This window comes from Pyrenophora tritici-repentis, chromosome 1 (genome assembly GCF_003171515.1).
Source record: "Pyrenophora tritici-repentis strain M4 chromosome 1, whole genome shotgun sequence".
Classification (NCBI taxonomy): Eukaryota; Fungi; Ascomycota; class Dothideomycetes; order Pleosporales; family Pleosporaceae; genus Pyrenophora; species Pyrenophora tritici-repentis.
The window spans coordinates 7,442,301-7,460,828 of record NC_089390.1 but is presented as its reverse complement, the minus strand read 5'-3'; the positions used below and the strand labels follow the sequence as shown (position 1 = coordinate 7,460,828).

Here is an 18,528-nt window from a genome sequence, read left to right as displayed (position 1 = left end):
GCACAGTTCACGCCCACCTTTCCCTCCACGAAACAGTGGGCCAGTACTGCACCAGAGCAGGATTCCCCATAGCTACTCCGCACTATCACCATGCAACCATCCAACATGTTGGCGCATGTAACCATACATCGGTATCAGGCTATGAGGCACCCTTACCAAGACATGTTGTTTCGATTTCGTGGAGCAGTTGTTTCTGGGACTATGTCATTGCGGGTTTTGGCTTCTCGGCGGAAGCTGGGTGTGCACTTGGCAGCGGAGTGCGGCAGTGGCTTGGTGACAGCCAAGAAGGCGTATGTATTCAGTTTGTTGCCTGCCTAATCACATAATCAAATCCCAACCAATCGTGTATACTCCGGTAAATTCTCCAAGGACCGGTGTTGTGATGGTCGACGACAATGCTGGAAGATCTTGGCGTCAAGCGGAAACACTACTTGGCAATGAGCATCCTTGCCGCAAATGGCATCCGCCTTTCAACGTTCGGCATCGAGATCCGCTCTTGATCCCAGTATCAACTGGCGGATGGACTTCAACGCAGAATCAATAGCCATGATTTCACAAGCAAGAGGGCAGCTAATTGTGTGCAATTCGCGCGGAAAATACCGGTGAGTTGGTAGCTTGTGCAGCCACGTGTGTCGTCACACCTCAGTCTAGATTGCAGTTCACCTACGCACAATAGACGACAAGCACCCACTTACTAATAGAACTACACTGCCACTAGTCATACGAGGACGCGCAGCGGGCAACCGACGGATACCAAGATCGAAGGTTCAGCGCGTAGCACAACTGCTACCCGCCACACCCCGAAACGTCCTAGCCAGCCCTCACTTTTCAGACGGGTCGAGGCAGGATCCAACGCAAGGGCAAGGAAAGGACATTGCTGCCCAGAATTTCACCATCTGGTGGGAGTCTCTTGGACAAGAGACAATCACTGTCTTCTCAGACGGGTCTGAACAACAAATCAACGGTACAAGGGTGGTCACTTACGGGTACGCTATATACCAGGGCCAGGCCGCCGTGGCGACTGGACAAGGCTCACTAAATGCCCTTAGCCACGTCTTCGATGCGGAGGCTATAGGCGCGTGCAGAGGACTCAAACACGCACTACAACTCTCACTGCCTAGCCAGAGGGAGATCGTACTTTGCATAGACAGCACTTCGGTAATATGGGGCATACGCGGAACCGCCCCTACCTCCTCCCAATGGGCGTTCCTCCAAATCCATGGAGCTATGGAGGCCTACAACGTGAAAACGCGGTGGGCGCCGGGACACATGAAGATTGTTGGAAACGAGCTCGCCGACCAGCTGGCTGACAGCGAGGCCAAAGACCCGCACCAGCCATACGGCATGGCCGCCTCCCCCACAAGATCCGGTATACGAACAGTAGGCCGCCGCCTCCTCGAACATACAAGGGACACTTGGTGGCAGGATAAGAGCAGTAGGCTATCAGCATGGTACACGCAATGGCAGCTGCCATACGATACTAGGCGCACGCCCGCAGCGCTATGGCTACCCGAAGGATACTCGCGAAAGTCCTTATGATACGCTCAACGCATGGCGACTTTGAATGGTACCACCGAAAATTCAACCACGAGGATACCTCGAAATGCCTATGCGGCAGGCCCAAGACGCCAGAACACCTAGTGTTCTGCAAGAGAGCCACAACACACTTCAAGAAGTGGCCTCTACGCCCCATCGTGCCCCCTCGCACAAGACAGGAAGGCCTAGCGTACCTCGCGCAATTAATAGACCAGCCACAAGAGTTCGAGACCTTCGTTAAGGTAACGAACTCCTTCTATAACGAGTGATTTCTATTTTTGAATTTCACAAAGACCCGCTGAATTCCTTGGCATTATTCAGTGTAGGATTCGCGGCAGAACGCCGCATAGATGCCACAACCCACACGCTCTCTTTCAAACTTTTCATTATATCTCAAACTGCCTCTTGTTACTTTTTCGTTTCTCTCTCTAAAAAAGCAGTCATTGTACTGCATCGATCAAAGGCGCAAGCCACGAAATACTAGAATATTGTAGGAAAACGGCTTCAAATGGCGGGAGTCCTTTTCACGAACATGTATATAGGCAGGACATCACTCCCCTTAGATACAAAACACCTAGGAATAGGTTCCACGAGGCAAGTGCGACAGCACTATAAGACCACGGCGGGACCCGCCCGAATACCCTATGGGAGGTTACAGATAGGGCGTTAAACCATAATCAACATCAACATCAACACCTCAGTCTAGACGCAGTTGTCAGCATCCCCCTCAGTCGGTGTAGTAAAATTCACCACGGCGAGACTTCGTGTCAGTAAGGGGCAAAAACGTTATTCCATGGTTGAGCGTGATCATGTAAGCGTTGATTGCGTTGTCTAGGAATATACTCCGAGCGACCACACTGGCCCTGAAAAAGCCCAGACACCGACCCTCCAATGCATGCGTCGGTATTCACGACAGGGGGGTTCGAGTTTGGAAACCCCTCCTCTTTTAGTGAAAGGCTTCAATCCAGTTTGGCATGGGTCCAAGCGCCCCGCAGTAATAGATTATCCATCTCTTTCGCTACTGTCACATTCGAGATCTTCAGCTGCAGATAGTGCTGATTGGTCCTGCGTTTGTCTTCCACCCAGATATTGGTCCCGTTGGGATAGAGATAGTTATATCCGTTCTTGTTGCCAAATTCGTACCAGTTGCCCAGCCCTCTGACGGCGTACACCATAGTAAGATGATCCCACGAGTATTGTGAGACATTGTATCCCCCCCACCATTCAAAACTCGCTCTGACTGGATCATCGGGTGGACCGCACGCGGTGAGACGAGCACCAGTAAAGACTTCCACGCCGACTTCTGCACCGAGAAATGTCATAGGAACACACTCGGGCCAGGTGTTCACGACGTGCGGTGCATCCTGTTGCGCAAAATTGTACTCCTGGTCAAGAGAGTACTCCGGTAGATACCCGCCACCCATGACCACTAGCTCCTTGACCTTTGCTTTCACAAGACCGTATCCGTCCAAGGCTGAATACTTGTCTGCAGTCGTATTGAGAAGACCAGAAATGGACCCCATGAATCCGATGGATACAATGGTTACGCTGTTGTTCTGCGCTTCGGCTAACGTCTTGCGATATAGCTCTACTGGGTCCCATGTGTTATTTATATGTCCCCAAGGCACCGAACCGCCCGACCACCCTGCCGCTACCTTGGTGTCATATTCGCCTCCAAATGGCTCAGAGGAGGTTTTGTTGGTGAACGGCCGCGGTAACCCAATCGGAACGGTGCTATAACCATAATGGTTCACGATAGCAGATGCAGCGAGCGCGGTATATGTTGAATTGACGTTGACGTTTACGGCTAGAAGATTTGCGTTTGGGAGCGTGCATGCAAGAAGCAGCGCCGCTGTATCACTAATCTGAGTCAGCTTCGTTACCGCAGAGTAGTTAATGTATACATACTCAATCGCATCGAAAAGGTCGGTGTCTACAATTAGATTTTTGACATCTGGTCGGGAAGTCGGCTCAACTACGGTCGACAAAGACAGGATTGCCAGCGCATACGTCAATGCGCCCCGGGCGAACATTGTACAGTATCAATTGTGCAGAGGGATGCAGAGACTTAAAACACTCGATATAGCGAGGCCATTGGTATATATTGGTACTTAGCAAGTAGCGTGCTTTGAGCAAAAGAAGCCGACATGTGGGCCTTTGATAAGGCTCCCCCGCTCATGCGGTGCTACGGACATTGACGGCGATCCCAGAGTAGTAGCTTCTACTCGAGCGCATGATGAGGAGCAAATAGCATGTCGTGATATGCTATGGAAATCACGAACGTCCGACATTGGTGGTGTACTTGTGCGATAAGGCTTGTCCCTGTCAAGCTCTGTCAATAGAAAAACGCTGCATCGCGCAAAGGAGGATGGGGAAGGGAGTGTGAATCCTTGGAGTCGATCTCCGCTGGAGCAAATGATGGAAATTGCCGTCAAGGTGAGCGCCGTCGTCGTGCTGATCCACGGAGGTCATGACGATGGTCCCGCAGCGAAGCGCGCTAGGACGAACGCCGCTGCAAAAGACTTCTCACCCACCACAAGTCCATCGGGAGAGGAGAAGTGTCGGACCGGCAGCTCTAATCTAAGCTTCTATTGTGCCTGTTATTGCATTTATTCGTGATCATACTGTGCGCTGACCGCTGGCAGAGGTCGATGACTGATGCCGGGACCCCTAGGTAACTAGCTCGATCGACTGCTTACCTACGATCCCGACTCCAGCAGCAGGGAGACATCCGCCTCGTTCCATGGTTTTCCGACCGAGTCCGCCGCGTCTATCAATACGATGACGAGATGACTTCCGTAGAGTTATGCAGGCACGTCTGAGAAGAGATGTAACTGTGTTTCCGCAGTGCACATCTGCTCATCGGTTAGCGATGCTTATCCCAACGACTACGTCGCGGTCGATTATAGATACTTCTGGCTTTAAGCATACCGGTAGCCTGGAAAATGAATTTCGCGTCTGGTAGACTTGACGAGTGAGTAAGTATGCCCAGACTCCGTATTACTAGCATGAGCGAGCATGCCCCCTCGTTCCTGGCGTTGTCTAGCCAAGCACACCTTTCTGTCTCGTTCCATCACACATCGACTCTGGCTTCCCAGGTAGGTCATAAATAGTCATGAGAGACACATTAGTATGGCTTTGATTTCGAAGTCACGCGGTCAACGTCTGTATCGGTGTGTATTGGGTAGCCATACTCATCATGGCGAGCCCGTCACAGCTTCCATGCGGCACATCTTCGAGAATACGACCTCCGAGCGTCAAAGCGCCATCAACCTTACTCGTATATCATCATTAGATGATCCTCATTCGAGAACAAGCGACAAACTTTGGCTCGTACCGCGCCTGGTAGTGTCGTGACATGCATCCACCCTGGAATCAGATGGATCCACCGATTGTTTACTGGCTGTAGACATCGAAAAGAGAAATTAGATTCCACGAGAGCTATTATAAGACGACGATCCAATATTGCTTCATCGTTGCAGAGCAGAGGTTTCGCGTCCACTCGCTAATGATCCCTCTGGAAATCACCACTTCAAGTCCTTTTTAATGTTTAATTGAATCGCATAAAACGACACTCGTCCCTATCTTCGCGACCGGCTGGGATGAAATCTACACTCGTTTTTGGCGTCGTCCTTTTCGGGCTCGCCAGCTTATTTGCCAATGCAGCAGCACTTCCAGCTGAAAACACCGAGTTGATACCAAGACTAGACAGCCGTGGCACAAGTAAATTATCAGCATTTTGTGCAAAGCATGGGAACACTCCTGGTACTAGGCAATGCTGGACACCTGGGTTTACGGCCGAGACCGATACGACCACTTCGTGGCCCAAGACGGGAGTTATTCGCAACTACGACTTCCACATCCAAAACACCACTTGTAGCCCCGATGGCTCAAACCCTAGAGTCTGCATTTTAATCAATGGGCAAATTAGACCTCCAACGATTGTTGCCAACTGGGGGGATACTATCAGAGTTACCGTTCATAACGAGCTTCAGTCAAATGGCACATCAATCCACTGGCACGGTCTCCGCATGTTGAACAACAACCTCAATGATGGTGTTAATGGCATTACCGAATGTGCTTTGGCTCCAGGCGACTCGAAGACCTATGAGTTTACATGTACTGAGTACGGAACGACTTGGTTCCACTCTCATTTTGGAGCACAAATGGCAGACGGCCTTGTTGGAACCATTCAGATTAACGGACCAGCCACGGCCGACTATGATGTGGACCTTGGAGTGATGCCAATCTCAGATTGGTTTTACACGACAGCATTCCAAACATCCGCGATAGCTATGCAGAATGGACAGAAGAATTTGCTGCCTCCCTTCGCGGACAACATCTTGGTCAATGGTACGGCTAAGAATGCTCAGGGCGGCGGCGCCTGGAACAGGGTCACGATAGAAAAGGGCAAGAAATATCGTCTTCGACTGGTCAATACCGCGTCAGACGCGAACATGATCGTCAGCTTAGACGGACATCCGTTTCTTGTCATCGCAAACGACTTTGTGGCCATCGAGCCTTATCGGACCACTCACCTACAAATAGCTATTGGTCAGCGCTACGATGTAGTCATTACTGCGGATCAGCTCGCCAGCAATTACTGGTTCCGGGCTCAGGCCAACTCGCTCTGTAGCTCTAGTAGCGCACGTGAAGGGCGTGCCATCTTCAACTACCAAGGCCAGCCTGTCGCCGACCCCACCTCGACTGCTGAAAGCATTCCTTTCACAGAATGTGGCGATCCGATTACCACTCCCAAAGTCCCCATTGATGTCGAAAGCCGTACCTTTCAGTCCCAGGCGAAGGATCTCCCTGTAATGTTTGGTCCAGTCAAGGCGAATCACAACACTTTGCTTTGGACCATCAACGGTACCTCTATGGCGGTTGATCATGGGCATCCAACTTTCGATTATATCGCTAAGGGAATCAATATTCCTAAGTCATACAATGTTGTTAGAGTGCCATTGCCCTCCAAGATGGTTTACTGGATCATTCAGCAGGATCCTCATGCCATCCCTATTGACCATCCCATTCATCCCCATGGCCACGACTTTTTTCTGCTAGGCAAAGGTAAGGGTCAATTCGACCCTGAGCGTGATTTTGGCCAGTTGAAATTCATGAATCCGACCCGTCGAGATGTTGCAATACTTCCAGCAAGCGGGTGGCTCGCGATAGCTTACCCCGCGGATAATCCAGGTGTTTGGTTGATGCACTGTCACATTGTAAGCTAGCCCTTCGTATTTATGAATCCTTCACTGACATTTGATAGTCAACTCACGTAGGCATGGGCTTCAGTGTTCAAATCTTAGAGCACGAGCAACAGATCAAGTTCCCTGATCCAAGCTCAGAATGGTACAGGACCTGCAAGAACTGGAACGAGTGGAGAGGTGGAAGTGAGGATGTATGGGGTCAGAGTGACTCCGGGCTCTGATGTCATGGTTCATCGCTTATCTACATGGAGCCAGTATCTCTGGCGGGTCGGATCGTAGCAGAAAAGACACCCGATTGCGTGCTGCAACATAGAGAAGATAAATACAGCATTCATGCCGTGTTCTAGATTAGAGTGACGCTTCTGACAGGCACACTCGATCATTATCAATTTCCATCACGCGCTGACTTACTCTACCCTCTCTTTCAACCCAACACCTATTCCCAATTTGTATCGGGTTATTAACGACCCATGAAATTATCCGGTGTATACATATCTTCCGAACACCACTTCACAAAGTCAGCAATCGGCTTCAACAAGTCAAGACGATTCTCCCGTCGTATCCCTGCTACCAAGCCCGTTCCCGGTCATCGCGGAAATATGTGAACTCTACCCAAGACATGGGGCACAGGACGGTACGAAGAGCTGACCACTCACCTCGTTGTTGAGAACGAACAGCTAACCAGGTATGAAGAGAACGAGCGGGGAAGGGCCGACCTCCACCACCAACTCCAGAGGTAAGCTCGTAGTCGATGAAAGTCGCTACGCCAGCTCTTGGCAAAACGGCGGCTTACCGGGCGCAACATGTCATACACGCTATATATCCAACCAATCACACGAGAAGAGGGGATGTCAGCGAATAACAGGGAGGAATGGTAGACCGCAGAATCCCGGCACGGGGGTCTCTTTCTATTGTCTGTCGGGGAGATGGGACGCAGCGGACGAGTAACTCCACCGTCCGGAGCACGGAAACACGGAACCCGTTCAATGACAGGTGGACTACACGTATAACTTAACTGCCCGGCCTTGGTAATCTAGCTTATGGATACGATTACCCCTAAACATTGGCAGTCAACATGGCAACGAGTACTGTAAGGGCGATGTCAGTACCTCATTCCAATAGCAGCGCCTCGGATCGCATCGAAAAAGAAGCGCACCTCGGGCATGCAACCACTACCATCTCTCTTACTCCGGAGCAGTTTGAGAAACTGTACTTGTCGCCAAAGACACCGCGTGCAAGTCAGAATGCCACCAGATTTGCGAATGCTGCGCCTCTCGGCTTCTTAGGGTATGTTCCATATCAAAGAGTCTACTGACGTGATTCTAAGAATTCTGACAGATTTGTGATTTCAACCTTTACCTTCTCCATGGTACTGATGGGATGGGGTGGTGCAAATGGACTCCAAGCCGTCGTGTAAGTCATTCCTGAACTCTTTGGTTGTAAATCGAATTTGGACGTTTGTAAACATGTACTGACAAGTCACCAGCGGTATTTTCTTCTTCACTGGACCAGTTCTCCTACTCCTCAGCACCATCTTTCTCTGGATTCAAGCGCAAACATTTTTCATGCTCGTCTGCGGTCTCTTCAGTGTCTTCTGGCTTTCCTTCGGCATGCTCCAACTCCCGACACTCGGCCTCGCAGCATCTTACTCGTCTGCCGGAAATGCTGCAGAAGGCGCCGTCAGTGAAGCGATGAACGCGACCATTGCGTTGTATCTGCTGGTCTGGGGCTTCGCTCTCGGTACCTTTTTTATGTTTGCAATCCGGATCAACGTGGTTCTTGCGGGAATATTTGGGTTTGTGACAATAGGGGTCTGGATATTGAGTGGCGCATATTGGGCTCTAAGTGACGGGAAGTTTTCTAAAGCGTTAAAACTGCAAAAGGTATGTTGTGAGACTGACTACGAGTGGATCAATGTTAAAAGATTCAGGCTGGTGGTGCACTGATATTCGTAGTAGCCGTGCTTGGATGGTACATGTTCGTCGTGATATTGGCGGCGGAGATGCGATGGTCATGCTCTCTTCCTGTTGGAGACCTTAGCCACTACTGGGAGAATACAGACGTAGAGCTTGGAGAGAGGTCAGCGGAGAAGAAAGAGTAGATCTCGAGAATCTGATGGGAACGTTAAAGGACACAGACGCATATCCCGAAGTCTGTAGGCACCGCTTCGCATGGCCATGTCGCACACGACATGATGTACAGTATTCAAACTAGGGAATCTTTGCGACCTTCTGGAACGCAAGTAGAACAGTGCAGCAAGGACAACGATAGCCATACTTGTCTACAAAAGTTGAATAGTGGCTAAGCTTTTCCGATCACAGGATTCCATACACCAATGACGCTTCACGATCGGCGCCACGCTACATGCCGATCTTCACCTGAAGCAGCAATATTCATGTTCATCTGCATGTCGGTAGAGCATCACCGAACTTCCCCGTTTCGACACTACTAGTTTGTGCATTAGTGATATGTAGCAGATATATGCACTTTCGGGAGATGTACTTCGGTAGAGTGATGCCATCGGGTATGTGGGACCAGATTGTGGGGATATGCTATTTAGGATCCTGTTGATCCTTATCTTTCGCCACGGGTATAGCATTGCATGTTATCTGAAGCCCTTTCTTTTTTATTATTTTGTGCAATGGCTGCACTCGAAAATGACAAGACTTCTGTAAGGCATGTCGAAAACCTCGACAATGCCACTACGTCGGATCAAGATGCGCGATTTCATGATGATGCGAACGAGGAAATCGTTAGACATTTACAAGATACAGGTGAAGATGTTGGTATGACTTGTAAGTGTCTTAACAAAACTATCGGAGTGAAGCATTGCACTGACAATTTATGAGTCCGCACAATCATGGCCGCGGTATCAATGGCCATGTGCTACAACGCCTACCTCTTCACGCTCCTCATTCCGCCAGCTATTCTCACATACATCAATGCCGACCTTGGGCCTGACGCCCGGTATACATGGATAACGATATCCTGGAATCTTGGAGGCGCAATGTTTGTCACGGTTGGCGGACGATTATCGGACCTCTTTGGCAGGAGATACTTCTTCATCGCTGGTGCAGTGATCCTCATAATTGGCAGTATCGTCTCTGCCACCGGACAAAGCATCAATCAGATGATAGCTGGGGGAGCCTTATTTGGCTGCGGTTCTGGGTTTCTGGAGATGGCTTTTGGAGCGGTGCAAGAGATTGTGCCCAGCAAGTATCGACATGTTACTATTGGATTGTTCGATGCTGCGTCCGTTATCGCACAAATTATGCCTTTGGTGAGCTGGGTCATTATCAAGCAGACTGGGAATTGGCGTATTTGCTATTATGTCATGATAGCTTTTCAGTCCATCAACCTAGTTCTCTTATTCTTCTTTTACAACCCACCTTCTTGGAAAGAGAAAAGAATCGAGCATGGAAAGTCTGCTAGGCAGCTCCTGAGAGAGTTTGATTGGCTTGGCTTGTTTCTGTTCCTCGCAGGCTGTACGCTTTTCATTGTAGGCGTCAGTTGGGGAGGCTCAATGGCTCCTTGGATTTCGGCGACGGTACTTGCGCCTATCATCATCGGCCTGCTGACGTTGGTTGCTCTGGGGTTTTATGAGGCCCACTGCACATTGACAGCACCACTGTTTCCGCCACGTCTGTTCAGAGCCAAGCGGCACTTTACAGTGCCGATGCTAGTTATGGCCATTGGTGGGATGCAGTACTACAGTCAAGCCACGCTCTGGCCCCGTCTATCGCAGCTCATCTACGCCAGCGACGAAGTCTCCAAAGGTCTATACGCAGAAGTTCTCCCGCTAGGCACCATAACCGGCGGTATCATTGTAGCATTCAGCAAGATGATCGGTCACCAGCGCTGGGTTATCATGTTTGCAGTCGCGCTCCAGACCGCTTGCGTAGGAGCCATGTCCACCTCTTCTATGGACAGCCCCGTCAAATCGATCTTTCTCACAGTCATTATCTCAACCTGCACTTCTGTCAACCTTCTCAATGGCATGGTTCTCGTTGGATTTGGTATCGTATATCAAGAAGACATTGGTACTGCAGCTGGTCTTGCCGGGACATCGCGTCTTCTCGCTGGCGCGGTAGCTACTGCCATTTTCGTCAATGTCACAAACAACAAATATGGACATGTTCTACCAGAGCGCGTCCGAACTAATCTTGCTTCCTTTGATCTCCCCTCTTCCACTATCGCTCGACTCGTCACCGCGGCGAGAGCAAATACCGCAGCGGGTTACGCAGCTATCCCTGGAATCACACCGTCCGTCAAAGCCGCCGCGGTACTGAGCAATCAAGAAGCCTACCTCGAGGGCGCGCACTTGTCGTATTTAGTGGCTTTGGCATTTGGATTGCTAGGCGTCGTCGCGGCTTTCTTCATTCCATCAGTAGACAAGAGAAAATACACCAGCAAGACAGTCGCTATACAGAGAAGGGACAGAAAAGAGCTCCAGGAAAGGAAAGGTGCGGAGGCAGGTCAGCAATGACCACGCTAGAATTGATGACCAAATATGATGATGCCACCACAACGGTCCACTCTCAAGTTTCCATTTCGTCTTATTGATGTTCGCTCAGCACTCCAATGTCCATGCTCAATGTTCCTATTTGTGATCTCCTTGCCTGTATTTCTTATGCTCTATGATATTGTGCGGTTACTGTAAAACCGGGCTACCCCGCTTGGTGTAACTAACCGCCGCCCATAACAGCCTAAATCAGCAAGCTTCCTCTTCCTCTCTCGATTACAGCTCACAGCCAGCCACGATCGAACGAACCACAACGCCAGGAATGAACTAATGTCCTTTCCGTCTCATAATAAGGTTTTGGCCAATACCGACTTGTTCAAAAGACAAGGGTAAGACAGCTGCAGGAATGACAGGAAGGGCTTACGAGGATGGCTCGAACAGTTCAGCGATCTATTAGGAAACTTCCCGGACTTGAAAATAATGCGTTTTTTTATTAATAGTCTTTCTAACTCTCTCTTGTTCGAATGCGTCGCTATCTTCCTCACTCCTCTTCCGATCTTCTAGCGTTCTATATAGCACCACTGAATACATCTCTCGTGTCCGTCTCAAACATATAATTCTAGTACTATGCTACGAACACCACCCCTGCTCAACTCACACAGCCCTGTTCCTACAACTCAAGACCAGAAATACGACGTCATAATCATAGGCGCCGGTTTCTCGGGCATCAGCGCTCTCCACCGTTTCCGTAATCAAAGCCTCCATTCCCACATCTTCGAAGCCGGTTCGCAACTTCCACTCTCCTGTCTCTTTCTCTTCAAAATACTAATCCTCAAACAAAACAGGATCCGACTTTGGCGGAGCATGGCACTGTAACCGATATCCCGGCGCACGTGTTGACAGCGAAACACCCTTCTACCAACTCAGCATCCCCGAAGTCTACAACACATGGACCTTTTCCTCGCGTTTCCCCGATCACCACGAGCTGAGAAGGTACATGGCGCACATTGACAAGGCGCTCGGACTACGGCGCGACACAACATTCAACGCAAGAGTGTGTGGTTGTACCTGGGACAACAGCATCGCAGATTGGACGATCCGAACTGAGTCAGGAGTGACAGCCAGATCAAGATGGCTAGTCCTAGCAACAAGGCTCCTGCACAAACCATACACCCCCTCCTGGCCCGGAAAAGCCAACTACAAGGGCCTTCTAATCCATCCAGCACAATGGAACGAAGGCATCAGGGTAAAAGGCAAAAAAGTCGCCATCATAGGCGGAGGAGCAACATCCGTTCAACTCACCCAAGAACTAGGCAAACAAGCATCCCATCTCACACTCCTCGTACGTCGCCCATCCTACTGCCTCCCCATGGTGCAAAAAACATGGTCTCCAGATGAGATAACCGCTTTCCGCGATAACCTCCCCGTACTACTTGCCGCCGCACGCGCTTCCGCCGTCGGAATACCGAACACACGGTTGAACAAGCGTGCACAAGATGTCCCCACCGAGGAGCGAGAGAGCTACTTTGAGGAGATTTGGGCGGCGGGTGGTATGCAGTTCCTGCTGCGAAATTACAACAACATCATGCTGGATAAAGAGGCGAATGAATTGGTGTACGAGTTTTGGAAGAAAAAGGTACGGCAGCGATTGACGGACTGTAAGAAACAGGCGTTGATGGCGCGGGATGAGATGTCGTTTTACTTTAGTACGAAGCGTACGCCGTTGGAGCAAGATTACTACGATGTACTGAATCAGGAGAATATTGATATTCTGGATCTGAAGGACTGTGGCATACGCGGGTTTACCGAACGAGGGCTACAGCTGGGTGACCAGGAACGAGAGTTCGATTGCATTGTGTGTGCTACAGGGTTCGATAGTATCACTGGATCGGTCACGAGTATGGGTCTCAAGAATAAGCATGGCGTGGATATCAAGGATGTGTGGCAAGATGGCGTGCGGACGTATTTGGGGATGATGGTACATGGGTTCCCCAATGCGTTTATGGTTTACTCGCGCCAGGCACCGAATGCGCTGGCGAATGGACCGACGGTTATAGAATGTCAGTGCGATTTTGCGTGCGATACAATTGTTAGGCTGGGAATGAACAAGATTATCGAGCCGACGAGGGAGGCGGAGGAAGGGTGGAAGGAGGGTATTGATGTGTCGACAAGCCGTACATTGTACCCGCACACGGACTCGTGGTGGAATACGAGTAATGTTCCGGGTAAAAAGGCGGAGAATCAGCTGTATATCTTGGGTATCAGTAACTACGAGAAGCAATGTCGTGAGACGATGGATGGATGGAAAGGCTTTGTTGTTTCGGACGTAGCTTCGCCATAAATGCGAAGCGTAAAGGATTGAATTTTGTTTATATCCGGATATCAAAGGTCATGCCGTAACGCCGTGAGATGCTGTAGAAGCCCATAACGCCCATTCACAATAAATCAGGTAATCATCTCATACGGCTTCGAGTTCGAAGTCGTCCAGCTTGTCGCGGTACTTCATGATGTTGCGCTTGATCTTGGAAGAGTCGACCCAGGTCACAAAGTCCTCCATGTTCCTGGACTAGTTAGCCACAGCTCACGTCATGCAACGTGCTTCCCAGCCACTCACCTTGTGACGAGATATGCCGGGTCGGTGATAACGTCCGTTCCAACGCGGACGTGCCCCTGCTCGATAAGGGTTGTTGCCGCCTGGATATGATCCGACATGCGCAGCCGGGTCATTACAACAGGCAATCTCCTCCGTGCAAACGCAGACACAGTAACCTTATGCTCGATGTCGCTCAGCTTCCCCCTGCCGCCTCCACCAGTACCGAGAATTCCCATATCCCAAAGCTTCTCCAGCATCAAGTCTTCATGTTTTCTTCTGAACGGATCCGACGGGTCCAAGGCGGCAATCTTGTGCGCGAGTTGTCGCAGAGAACCAGCGAGCTGGTTGTATTTTCGGTAGTCGTCTCGGCCTTGGATGGCATAGCGGCGCATTACCGCTGCTTCCCGATGATCATTGTCGCTTTTGTATGTGTTGAAGTCGACCTGGGAACCTGGAATCAGCACTCGAAGAGGTTTCCTGTATGGCGTCGAAGACTTTGGTCTGGAGCTTCGCGCGTCTGTCGAATGCGCTGGTTGGCACATACCTTCTTCAGGAGCTTCTGCTCGTGGTGCTTGAGTTTGCGCACCATGTTGAAGATTTACTTAATATGTCTTTACGTGCGGCGCGTTAAGATGGGTTGGTTGTACGTCGGCGAAAAGTTGGGCGCGAAGACGAACATTAGATGCCAAGATTCGTGACAGGGGTGCTGCGGGCGCTAGTGGGTAGCGTGGTACCCCTCCAATGACGGCGGGGTGCATCCAAATTTCCCTTTACCGTCGCGTTGGAGTCACTCTCGTCCTGTCTTCTTCTTTGTGTCATTCTTCAAGACTCTTCAAGATGCCGACCGTTCACTTGCTCGATTATGTTGCTGGCAATGTTAGATCTTTGGTAAATGCCATTGAGAAAGTCGGCTATACCGTAGAATGGGTCAAGTCACCTACTGATGTCCCTGCTGCAGAGGTACTACTAAGACCCGTTTATAAAGAATCGCACATCAATTGACAGGTGCTGATACAGCATCGCCCGTAGAAACTCATCATTCCTGGTGTAGGCCACTTTGGTCACTGTCTCTCGCAGCTACAGAATGCAGGCTACATGGAGCCGATTCGCGAACACGTCAAAGCCGGGAAACCACTGATGGGAATTTGTGTTGGTCTGCAGGCGCTATTTGAAGGCTCGGAAGAAGATGAGAAGGTCAAAGGCTTCGGCTTCATTCCGACCAAACTGCGCAAGTTCCGCGACACAGACAAGAGCGTACCGCACATCGGATGGAATAGCGCCAACACTTCGCGGCAAGGCGACATGACTGACCAATCGCTGTACGGACTGCGACCAACATCCAAGTACTACTACGTCCACTCATATGCCGCGCTTTATAAGGAGGGCGAGTTAGAAAAGCATGGCTGGGCAATTGCAACTGCGCGCTACGGCGATGAGGAGTTTGTGGGCGCAGTCGCCAAAAACAACATCTTTGCCACTCAGTTCCACCCCGAGAAGAGTGGAGCTGCAGGACTGCGTGTCCTTAAGGCATTCCTAGACCAGAACAGGCTGTCGCCACTGCCCGAGAAGCCATCAGACGCTGATATAAGAGAAGGGCTTACCAGGCGTGTTATCGCATGTCTCGACGTCCGGACAAACGACCAAGGCGATCTTGTAGTGACCAAGGGCGACCAATATGATGTCCGAGAGAAAGAAGGCGCCGGAAATGCGGTACGAAATCTGGGCAAGCCCGTCGACATGGCCAAGAAATACTACGAGCAAGGCGCCGACGAAGTCACCTTCCTCAACATCACATCATTCCGCAACTGCCCGGTGGCCGACACGCCCATGCTCGAGATCCTTCGTCGAACCAGTGAAACAGTCTTTGTCCCACTCACAATAGGCGGAGGCATACGCGACACAGTAGATACGGACGGAACCAAAATCTCAGCCCTGGACATCGCCACCATGTACTTCAAATCAGGCGCCGACAAAGTAAGCATAGGCTCCGACGCCGTCACCGCAGCAGAAGAGTACTATGCGCGCGGCGGTAAGTTATCCGGAACCACAGCCATAGAAACTATATCCTCAGCCTACGGCAACCAAGCCGTCGTCATCAGCGTAGACCCAAAGCGCGTCTACGTCGCCTCGCCAGACGCTACACCCCACCACACCATCAAGACTGCTACCCCAGGACCAAACGGCGAGCAATACTGCTGGTACCAATGTACCATCAAGGGTGGACGCGAAGGCCGCGACTTTGACGTCCGACAACTCGTCACTGCCGTCGAAGCCATGGGCGCAGGCGAGATTCTATTAAACTGTATAGACAAGGATGGCAGCAATAGCGGATTCGACACTGAACTTATCAATGATGTCAAGGACGCGATTAAGATTCCGGTTATCGCGAGTAGTGGCGCGGGACACCCAGGACATTTTGAAGACGTGTTTGCGCAGACCAGGACGGATGCTGCACTTGGGGCTGGAATGGTGAGTTTAGCAGTCCTCTACTTTGATGGATTATGGAACGGATTGCTGACTCTCTCCACAGTTTCACAGAAGCGAATATACGGTCAAGCAGGTCAAAGACCACTTGCAAGCAAAAGGGCAACTTGTGCGTCCTTTCGAACAGGATATATAGAATGCAGATTGCGTGGTCAACATGGGCATATTAGCAAAATAAGGAATTGGACATCATGTTGACGTGGATTGAGTGATGAGCCTTGAATTATGAATATCGTCATTTCCTGCATTGCGACTAATCCTTTCAACCACGTTGAAGCCCCCCAGCGACTCCCAAACCCAAACATTGTGTACATGTACAGAAAGTAGAGTTTTTTGCCATCCCTCCCCCCAAACCATGGCTAGAGAAAAACGGAATAACGCAAGTAAGCTGCTTTGATTCTGCTTACGTGACATGTTGATCCATTATTCCTCTCTTGCCGCTTCATGCCTTACGATAAGTAAACCCTCGATTTACCCGCCATACAAAAGGTATAATAAACATGCCTCACTAGGTGTCCAGCTTCGATGGTGTTGCTATTCCCAAAGCTTTTTGCTTTCAATCTTGTTCACAATACAACAGATACGATGGTGACGTCTTCATTTCCTCCTCTTCATAACCTTTGTGCACATCTCCACCAGACCCGTCTTGGCTTCGCTTTCGGGGAAGAAGGATATCGCTTCAATAGCTTTATCGACGTATTCCTGCGCCAGGGCACGCGTTTGCTCGAGACCTGAGCTACGTGCTACAATCTCTCTTGCCTATTTTACATCATAATTAGCCTTTTCCAATCCTCACATGCATGTTCATTTGAACTTACCCGTTGCACATCCCCTTGCTGTGAAAACTTCCTTCCAACCAACCGTCCCAAACTCTCATCCTCCTTCCACGCAAAAAGCAGTGGCGCAGTCGCAAGCCCAAGTTCTAGATCTGCGCCAGCTGGTTTCCCTAGTTCAGCCTCGGAGACGGTGTAGTCGAGCATGTCGTCTACAAGTTGGAAAGCGAGGCCGAGGTTCTTGCCGTAGAGATACGCCGCTTCTACAACATCTGGTGTTGAGCCGCCAAGAATAGCAGCGGCACGACAGCTTTTGGAGATGAGCGAGGCCGATTTGAGGTATGTTTTCTGGAGGTAGTAAGAAACGGTATCTTCAGTCCACGCCGGGTTCTTGTCGTCGCGCGCAGTGTTCTTGAGTTGCATGAACTCGCCCTCGACTAGGTTTGCGATGACGGTTGCTAAGAGCTCAGTGACTTCTGGATCGCGGAGTCGGGCTAGCGCAACGGAGGCTCTTCCTAGGAGGAAGTCGCCTGCCAGCACGGCCATTTTGTTGCCGAACTCGACGTTTGCCGATGGTGCGGAACGCCGGGAGACGGAGTGGTCGATGACATCGTCGTGTAGTAGAGAAGCTGTGTGGATGAGTTCGGTGATTTCTGCTAATCGGCGTTGGCTGGGGAGGATATCGCTGTCTTCGCTCGTGTAGGCAGAGTCGTGTCGTATACTGCTAATGGGGTTGCAATCTGGGTTCTCATCTGCAAGAATAGTTGGGTTTGTTATGGAAATATCTGCACTTTGACTTCCAATGCCCATGCCTCCTCTTGAACTTCGGGGTGTGAGCGCCGTCGCTCGGCTCATGAGCAGAACCAGCATGGGTCGCACATATTTGCCCTCACTCTGCGTGTAGTATTTGGCCACGGTATCCAGGGTGGGGTGTCCAGAACCTAGTAATTGGCGTATGTTTCCGGTGAGAAACTTCATCTCTCGTGCTACGGTTTGGAAGGGATCCATTTTGATGGGCGCATCTGGTGGGGGCGACGACATGACGTTTTGCGCAACGTGCGCGGCAGCTGCCCATGACGACTGATACCGCCGTCTCGAGGGGTGATATAGTGATTTTGTTGCATTTTGACTCTGCGGCGAGCGAGAGAAGGCGGCGTTATGGTAGGGACATGATGGGCGGAGGATTGTTGAGGAAGCTTGCTGTCGCGCGACCGAGGCGGCGAGCCGGGGTGTACGGCTCGTCATGGAAGGAATGTGGTCTTGAATATCTCGGAAGAAGCAAGTAGACGTGCAATTGAGCGAGTGTATGCGGGTCCCAGGGCCTGGAAAGAGGGTGGGTGGTGGTGAGACGAGCTAGGACAAAGTCGTCTTCGTTGATATCGGCTAGATTTGTCCAATCCAAAATATCATGACGTTCGGAATCAACTACCCTGTCTCATCCGTACATCCCTGTCGCTGCTCACTACGCGG

The 18,528-nt window shown here is 50.6% G+C and overlaps 10 protein-coding genes across 10 annotated transcripts; 7 read left to right on the top strand and 3 right to left on the bottom strand.

Moving 5' to 3' along the window:
- Positions 1 to 456: 456 nt before the first annotated feature.
- Positions 457 to 1,805, top strand: PtrM4_028920 (uncharacterized protein; the record flags this gene model as incomplete). The annotated part of the gene is made up of 3 exons (XM_066103835.1): positions 457 to 602; positions 702 to 1,451; positions 1,499 to 1,805. 3 exons carry the CDS (start codon positions 457 to 459, stop codon positions 1,803 to 1,805), a joined length of 1,203 nt encoding a protein of 400 aa, XP_065966037.1.
- Positions 1,806 to 2,495: 690 nt separating this feature from the next.
- On the bottom strand, positions 2,496 to 3,569 carry PtrM4_028910 (URH1, Inosine-uridine nucleoside N-ribohydrolase; the record flags this gene model as incomplete). The annotated part of the gene is made up of 2 exons (XM_066103834.1): positions 2,496 to 3,396; positions 3,445 to 3,569. 2 exons carry the CDS (start codon positions 3,567 to 3,569, stop codon positions 2,496 to 2,498), a joined length of 1,026 nt encoding a protein of 341 aa, XP_065966036.1.
- Positions 3,570 to 5,138: 1,569 nt separating this feature from the next.
- On the top strand, positions 5,139 to 6,767 carry PtrM4_028900 (SufI, putative multicopper oxidase; the record flags this gene model as incomplete). Its single annotated transcript, XM_001932589.2, has 1 exon — positions 5,139 to 6,767. One exon carries the CDS (start codon positions 5,139 to 5,141, stop codon positions 6,765 to 6,767), a length of 1,629 nt encoding a protein of 542 aa, XP_001932624.2.
- Positions 6,768 to 6,820: 53 nt separating this feature from the next.
- PtrM4_028890 (uncharacterized protein) lies at positions 6,821 to 6,967 on the top strand (the record flags this gene model as incomplete). The annotated part of the gene is made up of 1 exon (XM_066103833.1): positions 6,821 to 6,967. One exon carries the CDS (start codon positions 6,821 to 6,823, stop codon positions 6,965 to 6,967), a length of 147 nt encoding a protein of 48 aa, XP_065966035.1.
- Positions 6,968 to 7,821: 854 nt separating this feature from the next.
- On the top strand, positions 7,822 to 8,692 carry PtrM4_028880 (membrane protein; the record flags this gene model as incomplete). The annotated part of the gene is made up of 3 exons (XM_066103832.1): positions 7,822 to 8,033; positions 8,085 to 8,159; positions 8,233 to 8,692. 3 exons carry the CDS (start codon positions 7,822 to 7,824, stop codon positions 8,690 to 8,692), a joined length of 747 nt encoding a protein of 248 aa, XP_065966034.1.
- Positions 8,693 to 9,387: 695 nt separating this feature from the next.
- Positions 9,388 to 11,232, top strand: PtrM4_028870 (AraJ, Arabinose efflux permease; the record flags this gene model as incomplete). The annotated part of the gene is made up of 2 exons (XM_001932587.2): positions 9,388 to 9,541; positions 9,596 to 11,232. The coding sequence occupies 2 exons, from the start codon at positions 9,388 to 9,390 to the stop codon at positions 11,230 to 11,232; spliced, it is 1,791 nt and encodes a 596-aa protein (XP_001932622.2).
- A 603-nt stretch (positions 11,233 to 11,835) lies between these two features.
- Positions 11,836 to 13,549, top strand: PtrM4_028860 (Pyr-redox-3 multi-domain protein; the record flags this gene model as incomplete). Its single annotated transcript, XM_066103831.1, has 2 exons — positions 11,836 to 11,992; positions 12,054 to 13,549. 2 exons carry the CDS (start codon positions 11,836 to 11,838, stop codon positions 13,547 to 13,549), a joined length of 1,653 nt encoding a protein of 550 aa, XP_065966033.1.
- Positions 13,550 to 13,666: 117 nt separating this feature from the next.
- On the bottom strand, positions 13,667 to 14,390 carry PtrM4_028850 (RpsD, Ribosomal protein S4; the record flags this gene model as incomplete). The annotated part of the gene is made up of 3 exons (XM_001932585.2): positions 13,667 to 13,769; positions 13,823 to 14,244; positions 14,346 to 14,390. The coding sequence occupies 3 exons, from the start codon at positions 14,388 to 14,390 to the stop codon at positions 13,667 to 13,669; spliced, it is 570 nt and encodes a 189-aa protein (XP_001932620.1).
- A 248-nt stretch (positions 14,391 to 14,638) lies between these two features.
- Positions 14,639 to 16,421, top strand: PtrM4_028840 (HisF, Imidazoleglycerol-phosphate synthase; the record flags this gene model as incomplete). The annotated part of the gene is made up of 3 exons (XM_066103830.1): positions 14,639 to 14,761; positions 14,831 to 16,270; positions 16,332 to 16,421. 3 exons carry the CDS (start codon positions 14,639 to 14,641, stop codon positions 16,419 to 16,421), a joined length of 1,653 nt encoding a protein of 550 aa, XP_065966032.1.
- A 461-nt stretch (positions 16,422 to 16,882) lies between these two features.
- On the bottom strand, positions 16,883 to 18,066 carry PtrM4_028830 (IspA, Geranylgeranyl pyrophosphate synthase; the record flags this gene model as incomplete). The annotated part of the gene is made up of 2 exons (XM_001932583.2): positions 16,883 to 17,044; positions 17,104 to 18,066. The coding sequence occupies 2 exons, from the start codon at positions 18,064 to 18,066 to the stop codon at positions 16,883 to 16,885; spliced, it is 1,125 nt and encodes a 374-aa protein (XP_001932618.2).
- Positions 18,067 to 18,528: the final 462 nt, after the last annotated feature.